General features: G+C 40.3%; 1 protein-coding gene across 1 annotated transcript; it reads right to left on the reverse strand.

Moving 5' to 3' along the window:
• Positions 1-9,340: 9,340 nt before the first annotated feature.
• Positions 9,341-12,869, reverse strand: snrpc (small nuclear ribonucleoprotein polypeptide C). Its single transcript, XM_076147077.1, has 6 exons — positions 12,784-12,869; positions 11,592-11,634; positions 11,335-11,443; positions 10,509-10,568; positions 10,290-10,394; positions 9,341-9,850 (listed from the first exon to the last, which is right to left on the reverse strand). The coding sequence occupies exons 1-6, from the start codon at positions 12,789-12,791 to the stop codon at positions 9,729-9,731; spliced, it is 447 nt and encodes a 148-aa protein (XP_076003192.1). The 5' UTR covers positions 12,792-12,869; the 3' UTR covers positions 9,341-9,728.
• Positions 12,870-12,901: the final 32 nt, after the last annotated feature.

A 12,901-nucleotide genomic window follows, 5' to 3' on the forward strand; every position in this document is an offset into this window, starting at 1 on the left:
TCCAGAACGCTCCCTCTCCCTCTCCCTCTGCACTGTGTTTGTGGCCATGCTGTTGGAGTGTGTTTTCAGACTCCACAAGGAGCGACTCTGGCCCACAGTGAGGATCAGAGGACAGGGGGGATCCCAAAGCCATGCTTTATTAAGACTGACAGCCAGAGTAATCAGGTTACTTACACACTCGGTGGCTGTTCCATTTTAAAGGAGGGAGAGACGGGATTCCTCTTCCTCTTTACGGTGTGTTTGTGTGTGTGTGTGTGTGTGTGTGTGTGTGTGTGTGTGTGTGTGTGTGTGTGTGTGAATGGAGTCTGGCTTGGTCTTAGATGTGTTATTGTAAGGACTGCTGAGGCTTTCATTGCATGAGATAATCTATTAATGTTTTCAAAAGACTTATTTTATGTCTTATTCAATAGAATAAGTTATAAAAAGGAAGTTATCCAAATTGTGTTTCTTAAATTCACTAACATTGGAGGTACAACATTGTTTCAGATGAAACACTTTGGGGAATTTAATTAATATGTATGAGATACCTACAATGGTATTAATTTTGTGTCAGGAATCATTAATTTTTATGCTTCCGTAGAATTATTTTTGATATTAGGACAATTGCACAAGTAAACCCTTACATATTGTTGGATAATGTAGTCATAATTAGAAACATTTCATGGAAACAAGCATTCAAGAGTCCATTTAAAGTTCATTTTCTTGCTGGCAGTGGGAAGTAACGATCTGCAGTACACCCACCATATATTTAAATGTTCATCCATTCATTCACTATAATCAATGCATGGTTGATGATTTAGTTTTTCTTAATGCTTCTCCACATTTTTCCTCTTCCGCAGGAGCCATATCTCTGAAAGTCACACAGGCATATTTTATAATCCAAACCAGGCCAAAGTGGTGACTTATGAAACATTGACCGTGATGCCAGAATAATTGGGTTACATTCATTTTTCTTCTCTATTTTTCTGTGATAAAGTTGAAGGAACAGGCTTGCTGATATCGTGTACCAAGATAAAATGTCATTTCAAAGTGTTTAATTGTATTCTTTGACTGGATGGTATAATGGAATTATGTCAAATCACTTAAATAAGGCCAGTTAAGCGAATGAACTCTCGAGTGCTGTAAAAGATATTCATGACTCTCCTCAAAGGGACAAAAGGCTTTTCTCAGCCTTCCTTAGTATTCATAGGCAGCCGTAGCTGTGCTCAGTGCTCTTCTGTGACCTCAATCAGCCACGTTGCTTGCATGCTCACCTCTTCCCTATGGGCAGCTCTGGCATGAACATGACACAAAAGATAACGTCATGTCGCTTGCCAGCCACACGTTGCTTAGCTGACGATTTTGAGAACGCCACGTCTAATAAAGCACATCCAATTTTCAATTATGACACGGATAAAACGTTCAAGGACTCAACGTCCATGCTACTATTTTTAACAACAGAGCTTGTAGAACACATGTTTCAGGGTGATGATGTCTTCCCTGCGTATTAGAGACTAAAATAAGGCGTGCATCTGCTCCCTCAGCTGGCTGACTGCTGAGCCTCAGGGTAAAGACTGTGGTGACTCATAAACACACTCCTTTAACAAACACATACACAGTGTGGAGACACTGAATGACAGCACGTACTGTAAATACACACAGTCTCAGGGTTGTTTTAAGATGATTCTCATTCAGGGGTATCGATTGGTTCAATCATCACTTACGATAGATTATGAGACTCCCTTCTTGTCAACTACAGCTGGCTAGAAACAAGTCTAACAGGGAGAAAACAAGATGGCTTTGCTAAGTTGACGAATCAGAATTTCGAGAGGAATATTCAAAGTTTTGTTGTTAGTATTTCTTTAACATTATTGCTAACATAGAGCTAACCAGTTGCGTTGTAGCCCTTTGCTGTGTGTAGTGTTGTTAAACTGTTGTCTGTGTGTACAAGCTGTGATGTCCTTTGAGGTTTGGTTTAACACATCTAGACCACCATACGTATTTTTAGTTGTAAAACTTCTGAACCCATTTCTCTTGTTGCTCTAGCTCTGGATTTATTACCTGATCAGCCCATGTTACAGGTACGATGAAAGAGCCCACAGGGTAAAGACCTGATTGAGTGTGCTATTACATTTAGATGGGCTGCTATACGAACAAAGTGGAATGTACACTTTCCTGCATGCCTGAGAATCTACAGACCCAAATGACACTCAGGGCTACTTTGTCCGATTTTTTTTATTGCACTTCATTTAGCGAGTGTCTCTCTCCTGGGGCTTGTAGAGGACGTTAACCCAAGAGTCACGGACAAGGATGTTCAGACGCTAACCTCTGAGGTCATCTTTTCCCTGAGGCAGCAGGGACACTGCTATCATTGTCACAGCAATGTGGGAATTCAACTACAAGGACTATCCCATGATAGTCTATCATGGGATACATTTGCAAATGTTGGCACATTACCTTTGGAGAAACTGATTGTAGAAAAATATCTCCTTGTATTATGCAATTCATGTATCTAACCCTGGATCTGGACCACATATTTCCTGTGTTCTTCCCAAGGCCATGTCTACTATTTCACCTACAAACACAGACGGTGTGGTGGAGCCCACAAGATGGGTTAGATGCAAGCTTCCCACAGCCAAATCAAAGAGATAGAGACCAGCAACAATACGGTTTTAGAACATTTGTAAACATTTTGGAAAAAGACAGCTGAGTATTTCAAACAAATGTTGCGTGACTTGCTCTCAATCTTGACTGTACTTGAAGCGAAGGTAGGAATGCAAGCAAAGAGCTGGTTGATGGAACAATGTTGGTCCTACTCTGGACACCTCCAGTAGCCAACAAACAGAATTTAAATGATCTCTAACTGATCTGAATTTTTTATAAAAGGGTGATCCAACACAGTGGATTATTCAAATCTTTAATTGACGTTTCCTCACTAGATTTACAGAATTGCGACTGCTTTGGAATACCGTGCGTTCCTTGTGAAGTTAACTTTATAGTTAGGGAGGAAGTAAATCATGTAGTAGCGGCAACAGCGAGTGATCTGCTGTTAGCGGCTCTGAATGATGCAGCTCGTGTGAAAGCTTTGCAACAGACACGAAGAGAGCTGATCTCTCAGCAGGGACACGTGAGGGCAGGAGTGCATGGCTGAATGGAGATAATGCTGGATATCCATCAGTGTTTATCTGTGCTGAGAGAGAGAGAGAGAGAGAGAGAGAGAGAGAGAGAGAGAGAGAGAGAGAGAGAGAGAGAGAGAGAGAGAGAGAGAGAGAGAGAGAGAGAGAGAGACCGGAGGGCACTGATACTATCTTTTCTGATGATCAAACAGGGTTTTGTTGGTTATCTCATTGGAAAAACTGTTAATTTCCTCAAACACTTTCTTATCAAGAGCATCTGTAGGGTATGTAAAGAGCAACTACATGAAGATCCCCACCTTGAAGGAATCTGGCCATTCCTTCTTGATGTGGAACCATCTAGTGGTATCTTACTTGTTATTGTATCAAAGAGAGATGGAAATATTCTACTAAATTTGAAAGTAATGATTCCATTGGCTTTACTGGAAGGTCCCAGTAGACCAGAAGAACAAATCAACAAATTGCGAAGGAACCTTTAAAACCTTTAAACCTGTGTGGTCACAGGATCTCTGCTCAGCATGCCTTCAAATGCCACCTCTCGGTTTAAAAACTCACATATCACAAATGTTATTACAGTATTTACACTGCCTACAGTACTTCAAAGGAAAATATCTCCTGTCTTACAGTGATGACGGATGGATTATGGTTTTCTGTGAAACTTCATGGCATCGTGTGCCATTATAATCACCGCAGGCCAAATAAGAAAGAAGATCCATTTAACAGATAATGTTAGTATGCTGGAAAGATTTCGAATCAAAGTAGACCATCACTCCATACTATGCTCCTTTCATTTATATGCAGGAACAGAAACAAGGCAAATTTTGCATGATTTACCATATAGGATGTGTGTGTGTCTGTGCTGTTCAAGGGTGAAACAAACAATACAACATGAAAGCAGTAATAACACAATAAAATCAGATTAAGCAAACAGACAGTGAAAAGTATGAAAGTATAGTAAATGATGTGATCCTTTTGCAGTGTGTTTATGTGCATGCATATGTGTGTGTGTGTGTGTGTGTATGTACAGTATGTATGCCTATGAAGAGTCCTGTGTTATAGTCATGCACCACAAAACAACAGGCACAGATCCATGTCTTACATTTGAGAATGTTGTGATGACAATGACCACTGACAGATAAAACAGAAATCCCTCCGGGTTTGGCAGTGAGTACAGAATGTAAGGGGGGAGCACCAAAATGGAAAAAAAAAGAAAAAATACTAAAATAATCTTTTCACCGGATGTCAAAGTGAATTTTTTAACACATCAAAACAAAACATTTGTTTTAGAACAGAACCAAAACAGAAAGGCAGTGTGGTATTGAATGAGATAAACAGTGAATGATTCAGCTCAAACTCTACAGAGATCACATGAGTAGCAAAGATTTGTGGGAATAAAAAAAAAAATGTGTTGCATGAAAAAAAAACACATAATAAGAGTTTGTGTGAAAACACATGGTCCATGTGCCAGGGGCACCAATGAAGAAGAAATTCAACATTAGAGGTCAAAATATATTCAAATGTATCAAGGTCTCCTAAATGTGTACTTTATGTATTAGGGAAACACAAACACTTCAAATGTAATGAACAAATCTCATTATTATAGCCTATCTGTACTTCATTCATCTTATCAGCAGATTATTATGCCAGAGTTATAGAGTGTTTATATTCAAAGTAGCTGGCTAAGTATTAACCACAATGACATTGGATATGTCTAGTAAAATAACTTCATTAAGGAAATACTTTCCATCAATATTCATTTACAGGATTGTGTTTTTAAATGTTGTATTGGATGAATACAAATTTGAACTGCATATTACTCTCAGCAGTGCAGATATTGTGTGATAAACACACATTTTTGTTGTTTGGAACCTTTACAACTTGGTCACTAAGGGCAGAGTTGGATTATCTTCAGTTCAATTTGATTAAATTCAGAAATATTCATGTTAAGTGTTGCCTTTGAACCTGCCTACCTACCTATCTACCTATGTTTGCAATAAAATTTACATATAAAATATAGATGTAAATAACATAAATTATTTCCATTCTGGTTGGAGCTAGATTTCACATTGTAAGTCTTATTAAACACTGGGGACTTTGTGACTACATTTTTCTACAGTTTGGCATTAAATCAGATCACCACTGCAGTTAAACCTGCAACCTGTTCAGGCAGCGGCGCCACCAGGTGGGACTGTTCTGTTTTAGACCAGCCAATCAGATCATTAACACAATTGGCCCACTCTGACATGAAAACAACACTTTCAAAATGAGCAGAACAATGCTATAAACACACGGGACAAGCTTATACCTGCTGTAGTTCTGTTGTAAATAACCTGTTAAGAACCACCTCTTTTTACACACACTATGACAACACATACACACCAACTTCCAAACAAACAGCGATGGAAGTTGTTTGAACATGATATTTCACAACATCCTAGCCAAGAATCTGACAGAAGCTGCCCAGGCACCATCACAACAGCCAACAGCAGCAGGGCATTTAAGCTTTGACATGGAGTTACAACATTCTCTCAGCCAAAATATGAACTACGCTTGCACACTCACCATCATTTTGAAGCTTGTAAGGAAACTACACCCAGACGCACTTCTTTCTCGGAAGCATGATGCTGCCCGATGCTGACTGAACCCAGTCAATGGAGGAAATGCTGGTTGAAAAGGAAGCAGCAACTGCATTTGTAGCTTCCTTTGTGCCTTGATTTGGTAAACTTGAACTATAAAACACATTTTAGCCTTCCTGAAGAGTATTCATCACTAACTTTCTGAAAATGACCACAATGGAGTCAAACTAGATTTTACCTAACTTCCCATTGGCCTACATAATACACATAGTAGTATTTTTTGTAATTTCAGGCAAATGTTGACAATGGATGTCTAAAATGCAATTTCCCAGAGCGGAGCATGTGAAGGAGAATTACCGCCATTGCTCACAAAGTGTTGAGCTGGTCAGTGCCACAGCGCCAAAGGCTGAACACTGAGCAGCTCACTGAAGCTAACAGTGCTTTGTACACTCATTACATGTAGCCAGTAGCACCCTGTGACTAGTTGTTGTTTGGGCATTTAGATGATGCTAATGCTGCTGATACTTGGGGGCAATAGCATGATCAGCACAGTCATCTTGCTCAAGGACACTTAGGTAGAATGTGTGGTCTGTTTGTAATGATGAAACCGCTGACCTTTTTCATGAATGCCTCCAACTTCTCCTCTATCTGCCACCCCAGGATGCAACACTGTGCTGATAATAAATCAATCACTGTGGCAGATGGAATAATTCCATCTGGGCACTTTCATGACCCATTAATCAAATTATCTTTAAATAAATCACATCAGATGGCATTCATTTGCTAACTGGTCGGGCCCTGTAATCCAACATCTCAGTAAAAGCACAAAGTATGTTTAAATGTATGTGTCTAAATATGTGCATACCATTTTATATTTAGTAAAAGAAGCTTCGAGCATAAATTCGAGTAGGTAAAGGAAAACATTTCCCTCACCATCCTCCCGCAGAACGGACTCCCATCTTCACTTACCAGTGTCCTGTTGTTCCTGCCCTCTGCTCGGCTGGAACCTTCTCTTCTACCTGTTACATCTCTACATTAACTATTGATGGCTCACCTGGTTTCTTTATTGCTCCTCTTCCATCCATCTTCCCACCACCATCTTGCAGGCTATGTGACCTATTGTCCTCTGTGCTGCCCTTTCACAAGCACTAAGGCCTCCACACAACTGATTTCACTTTCCATTAGCCACATGTGATTTAATAAACTTCATTATATATGTTCACATTGTGCCTGTTCACAATTAAACCAAGTAACACATTGATGCATTTTGTTCATGAAATCCCAACGTGTCATTTGCTTTTTGTCCCCGTTATCCACGGTGTCCACTAACACAACTGCGGTTACTTTGTCAGCGTATTATTGAGGGATTCGATGTTAGCTTTGCTTTCAGTCTTCTCACATTGTTTTACACCACATCTTTATCAGCCCACAGGCCCATGGGAGCTGCTGCCGGCCAACTCAGACACTGTGTGAAACTATAAGATTCCAGTGGTACTCCCCAAGGCCAAGGAAATGGATATTGATCCGGAGCCATGACTAAATGGATTAAATTACAGAGTTGTATTGGAAGCTGTGCAGCAGAGGGAACGATGTGAGATGGAAGACTAGAGGAGGTTGAAAATGGGGAGAGACAAAGGGGAGGAGGAAAAGGAGAGGCAGGGGGAACTGAAGGGGTCTGCCAAAATCTTTGTCTATTCATGCTGAGCTGAATGCTTACTCTCACTTCCTTTGGTAATCAATAGCTCACTGTGCAATCATCCTGGCCTGCCACAAGCATCATCAAGGTCTTCATGCAATTATGAGCCAATTGGCTGTAGAGGATTGGCAGTTTGGCAATTATCATTTTCCACTCAGCCACACTGAGAAAAGACAGAACACACGAGGAAATTATTTAACAATTTGGTGGAATTTGCTGCTATCGAGCAAGAAGCTGGCGAAAATGACTAAATGAGAGAAGAACTGGCCTGGTAAATGTAGACACAGTCCGACTTGTTGGAGGGAATTTAAATTAAACACGTAATGCGCTTTAACTCTGATTAAATCAAAGCTGCTTGAGGTTTGGGATTTGCATTTTGGTTCAGCTCATCTTAGTAGTTGTCCAAACTGGAAAAGTGGAAAGTTCAATCAAAACATTCATCAGATGAAAATCAAGCTTGGGTGAAGTGTTGTCTTATTGATTCCAGTACTCTCTCCTTCGTCTTGTTTCAGTGGTGACATTCAATGTGGATCATAACACTTTCAGCTCTCAATAACAGACATGCATACAATCTTGAAACCTTGATGAATTCCTGTGTTGCAATGCAAGATGGTTCAGCGTCAAGAATGCCAAATGCATGCTTAGAGTAAAGAAAAGGGCTTCAGCATGAATATAGATTATATACATTGGGTCTGGTGAGCTTGCAGTGGCGCTCAATCCGTTTGGTATCGATAGCTGATCGATCATCTTACCTCCTTATGCTTCTTTTCTGCTCTTCTCTGGGTTGATGGGTCTGGAGTCTGCAGAGAGGAGCTTTCTTTCTGAGTGCCTCTCCTGTCAGGGCTGAGTGTAGGGACATTAATGCATTCACTTGCTTGTGTGAGAGCAATATCAGAAAGGTAAGCTTTTCCTCTTGCAGATCACTTCCTATGCTGCTGTTAATAATATCTGTAAACAAGTGGAAGACGCTTTTAAATGAACAATGCATATTTAAAAGAAGCTCAAATTCTGTCTGAGTCTAATTATTGCTGTGTATCAAAGGTTTTCTTGCCGCAAACTTTATTATGATTCTTGTAATCATCGTGGCACATTCGCCCAACTCCTAAACTATAATCATGAACACATCCTCCCACTCCACTCGGTTCCCTTTAGGGCAGCACTCCACTTCATGGCAAGATTGAATATTCATAAAGGACTCTTCTGATTTCAGCTGACACATGTGCATAAAATGCATTAACATGGTTTTATTCCTGTCTTACTGATGTGGAGAGTGGATGTTTAACTACATTTAATGGAAGCTGTGCCTCCGAGTGGCCATCAGATTGCATATAAACTCTTTTGAAGATGACAATTTCCAATATACATGACTGACAGCTACCAAAACGTATCTACTGTGGCATAAAGCCCCGCAAGTCTTTTGCAGTGCTTTCCCTGTAAGCAAGCATCTGAATAAAAACAGGCATATGCAACATGATGTATATGGAAATCACAAAATGCATTTTTTAAATAAGTGACCTGTGAATTCTTCAACCATAAAGCTACAAATATGTCCTAGGGTAGTGGGCGATACAAAGACAGCCTAAGTGTCTTGGTGTTCTAATCACGAAGCTTAATGACTCTCTAGCTCCATCTGTTGACAGTTTTTAAAATGATAGCAGATCATTGTAACCAGACACCAAACACAGCATTTCCATTCCAGCTAGACGAATGAGGTAAATACTTCAAAAGCAAATTAAGTATCAATAGCAGCAAAACATCCTTATGTAGAAGCTGCAAAATGAAGACAGTAAACGTTCTGAATTCTTCATTGTAAAAAAGAGTTAGAGGTAGAACTCAATTCTGAAGATCTGCAGTTTCTCTTTCTCTTGGCCATTTGAGCAAGCTAATCAATGCAAATGTTCTAGAACAATATTCCCTGAAACCTTTAGGTTTTAATCAATACAATAATTAAAATGTCAGGATTAAATCACTTTTATTTCCAAAATGCAATGCATTGAAATACAACAAAACTTGATGTAGAACTGAAAGTAAAAAGGTAAAAATGTAATTACAAAAGTTCTCAAATGAAACAGCATTCCAGATGTGCTTGCTGAACACGTCTTGCTGAGTCCGTCGGATACGAGACGTTCCAATCTGAACACTTATGTCTAAACAAAAAAGACTTACCAACGGGGAATCAGAAATATCTTTCGATGAGCTGAACAGCAATAAATACTGAGCTTCAATCAGAAAATAAAAGGATAAAACAAATGGCATAACTGCACCATAGACCTGGGGGTTAAGAATTTTAAAAGTCACATGTTCATGGCAAAAAACAAAAACACAAGAAAGCTCCACTCAGTCTTATCTGTCTGGTCTCATCATGCCAGGCCTGACTGGCATCATCATGGGTCGTGGATGTCGCATCATATGTGGCGGTCCAGGCATCATCTGCATGGGTCCTCCCATTGGCGGCCGCATGCCTCCTAAACGTGACAGTGAATATATTGCTTCATGACAGCATCACACGCACAACAAAGCCGAATGGACTTTAAACTGGTGATATGTTGACGCATTTTACTAAATAAAAACGAATGCGTTTCCAGAAGAAAATGCACTGCAATTGCAACTGCGGAAGTTTTGCTGAATGCTGAAGAAGTGCTTGAAAGATTGAAGATTGTGTGAAGACCTGAAAAATGTCTGGTTTCTGTACCTGAATGAATGAAGACGTTACAAGCAGTGCGAGTGACAGCTAAAGCTCAAATCATTTAGAGCTGTCAATTGTTTACTAACAACAGGTGCAGCCAATTAAGTAGGGAGACAGAGCTGAAACTGTCTGAAGGAGAAACTGCTAGGAGAACTTCCTGAACGTAGGGATGTATTATGGGATATATTTTTAGTATCCTATCAAAAGGAGTTTCTTACCTGGTCCACCAGGTATCATTCCATGAGGAGGAGGTCCCATCATGGGCATCATTGGAGGCCCACCCATAGGAGGCGTTGGTAGCATGCCTGGGCGAGGAGGTCCACCTGTTCCACAAAGAGTTAACCATTCAAAAAGCTGACATTGGAACTGGACATGGGAAAATGCTGAAATAATGAAGAGCTGTGTTATGGTCTATAATTACTGTAAGATGGACTCACCTGGGGGTGGACCACCGGGAAACGGTGTGGGAGGAATCTTTCCCTGTTGAAACGCAGCCGCTGTTGGAGAGGCAAAACATTAAACACACATCGTGACAGAAAGATTCATCACATGAGACTCAATCTGTGTTTCCCACTTGCTGGGTAAGCAGTATGGTTAAGTTCAATATGGAGGCGTCTTAAAAGGAACCTTATAACCTAATATTTTCTAACACAGCCTTCAATTAAGCTCTTTCTGTAGCGGTGAATGAGGCTTCACTTCTCAGCTGGCTGTTTGTTCCACTCTCAGGGTCTGTATCGTGTTGGAGGAGCTCTGACATTCAACAGACACAAGGCAGTGCCTTTCAATTTAGCTTCATTCTCCCACGAGCATTCCAGTTCAAATCAAAAGCTATGTGTCAGTTTCTATCATCTATCCATTGTGAGGCTTCTGATCATTCTGCCATTCAAGCCACTGCATCTTGAAACTACAACGTGTTTTACCATGAGATACTTTATTTTCTCGCCTCTCATCGATCCACACACACACACACACACACACTGATCTGCTGCTGGGTGTTTGGCACTTTCATCGTCCAATTTTTCCTACACTGTCTACACGAAACCAAATGCCACAGCATGAAAACACAAGTAGAGCCAAGGAAAACCACTGCTGAACAAGCAACTATCAGAGGGAAAGTTGTGTTTAAACTAATTGAACGTATCCCACGGTCTCGCAACAAAGCATTGATGGTGTTTTCAGGTGATCAACACAGCAGTTTAGACACACTGAACTATAAACCGCTTGCTGTTTTATCATAAAGTACTAAGACAGTTATGTGCATACTTGTTTTATCGATCAGGCTCTGAGCTTGCTCCTCCATCCATTTCTGGTAGTAATCTTTCACATTTTCCTTGTGTTTTCGTCCACTGCAGTGCGTCTTCCTCACAGACGGCTAAAACAGAAACAGAGAAAGAAGGGCCTTCTTTTATATAAAAAAAAAAAAAAAAAAAAAAAAAAAAAGGGCACAACACACCAAGTTCTGCTTATGCTTTCCAAAATATCTGGCTTTGCAAATGATGTGAATCATCAACAAATCTTACCGAATCATGTGTAAGGTAGGTGTCACAGTAGTCACAGTAAAACCTGGGGAAAGGTTAAGATGGAATAATACGGTTAGGTTACTTGACACACACACACAATAACTCCATCACATAGGGCCTTAAACTTTGTATTTAAAGATTGATTACTACCAACGCTGAGGTATGAGATAGGCCTACAACTTCTTAACTTCAATGATGAAATATATATCTTGGTCTGCTTTGTAAATATGTTTAAGTTGTATAGCAGCACCATACAGTCAGGTGGAATATGGCTACAACAGTCCAATAAGTAGAAATTGAGGCAAATATTACAACATGTGGTTTATATTACTATATTCTACTTCAATGCTCTCCTTGGTGTCAATATAGGACTACAGCGACATTTGAATATAGGCTGTCAGAAGGTCAATGTTACTAAATGTCTTACTTGACTTGAATGACTTATTTTATTGTGATGTTCATCATGTATGTGGGAATCAGACGATCCAGCTGACAACATGAAGGTCTCAGGGTGTAAACTTTAGTGATCACAGGACATTCCATACAGCATATTTAAACAAAATTAGGCTTTAAACGTTTACTTCTAACAAACGAGACTGAAGGTGGCATTGGGGTGGATAAAGCTTGGAGGGAACGCTCGCTTCGCCACATATTAGCCAGGCCCGCGTGTTTCTCATTTGTGAAACCCGTGTTCGGTGAGGGAGGGAGGGAAAATTCAAACTCGGATCGATATCACGAACCACTAGAGTAACGTGAGCACATGTTAGAATAGTAATAATAATGACCGAGCCTTTCTTCTGTCCGCGGGTGGTTATCCAACTAAACCTCGCCATTGAACAATACACGGTCACATAAGGAACCAACGCTACGACTAATACACAGCAGGAGACATTATTGTTTCACATAATCCGACCCCGTAAAGACACACAAACAAGGCGTGATCTTAATATCTGGGCAGAATAATTATATACCGCAATACCATGAGGAGGAAAGCTCATTTGGTGCACGCTCCAGCAATTAGACACAGCCATTGCATGGTGCCGGCGTTCATTCGAACACAACGGGTGTGTTTCTTAAGTTTAGAGTCAAACCTCATCACCTTTGATTACTTATAAACATTGGTTGCAGTTAACTCTGTTGATCTACATAAGTTAGGAATATTTAACATAACAGCATTAACGTTTGTACTTACTTAGGCATGTTTCACTTCAACCACCGCCGAAAGCGCGACCCCTGTGTTCCGCTTAAACGTTCCCACCGGAAAATATATCGGCTACACATAGTTCCGCCTTAAAATTAATAGAAAACGG

The sequence above is a fragment of the Genypterus blacodes genome, unplaced genomic scaffold (genome assembly GCF_046128005.1).
Source record: "Genypterus blacodes isolate CSIRO-AG114 ecotype Tasmania unplaced genomic scaffold, CSIRO-AGI_Gbla_v1 ptg000037l_1, whole genome shotgun sequence".
NCBI classification, from domain to species: Eukaryota; Metazoa; Chordata; class Actinopteri; order Ophidiiformes; family Ophidiidae; genus Genypterus; species Genypterus blacodes.

Bases quoted from the DNA above. Each gene is read 5' to 3' on its own strand.
- snrpc (XM_076147077.1), bottom strand. The intron at 10,569-11,334 runs GTATGCACATAA...CCTCTCCAACAG, and splicing joins GAGCCTGATCGATAAAACAA to CGGCTGCGTTTCAACAGGGA. The intron at 10,395-10,508 runs GTGAGTCCATCT...TTTGTGGAACAG, and splicing joins TCCCGGTGGTCCACCCCCAG to GTGGACCTCCTCGCCCAGGC.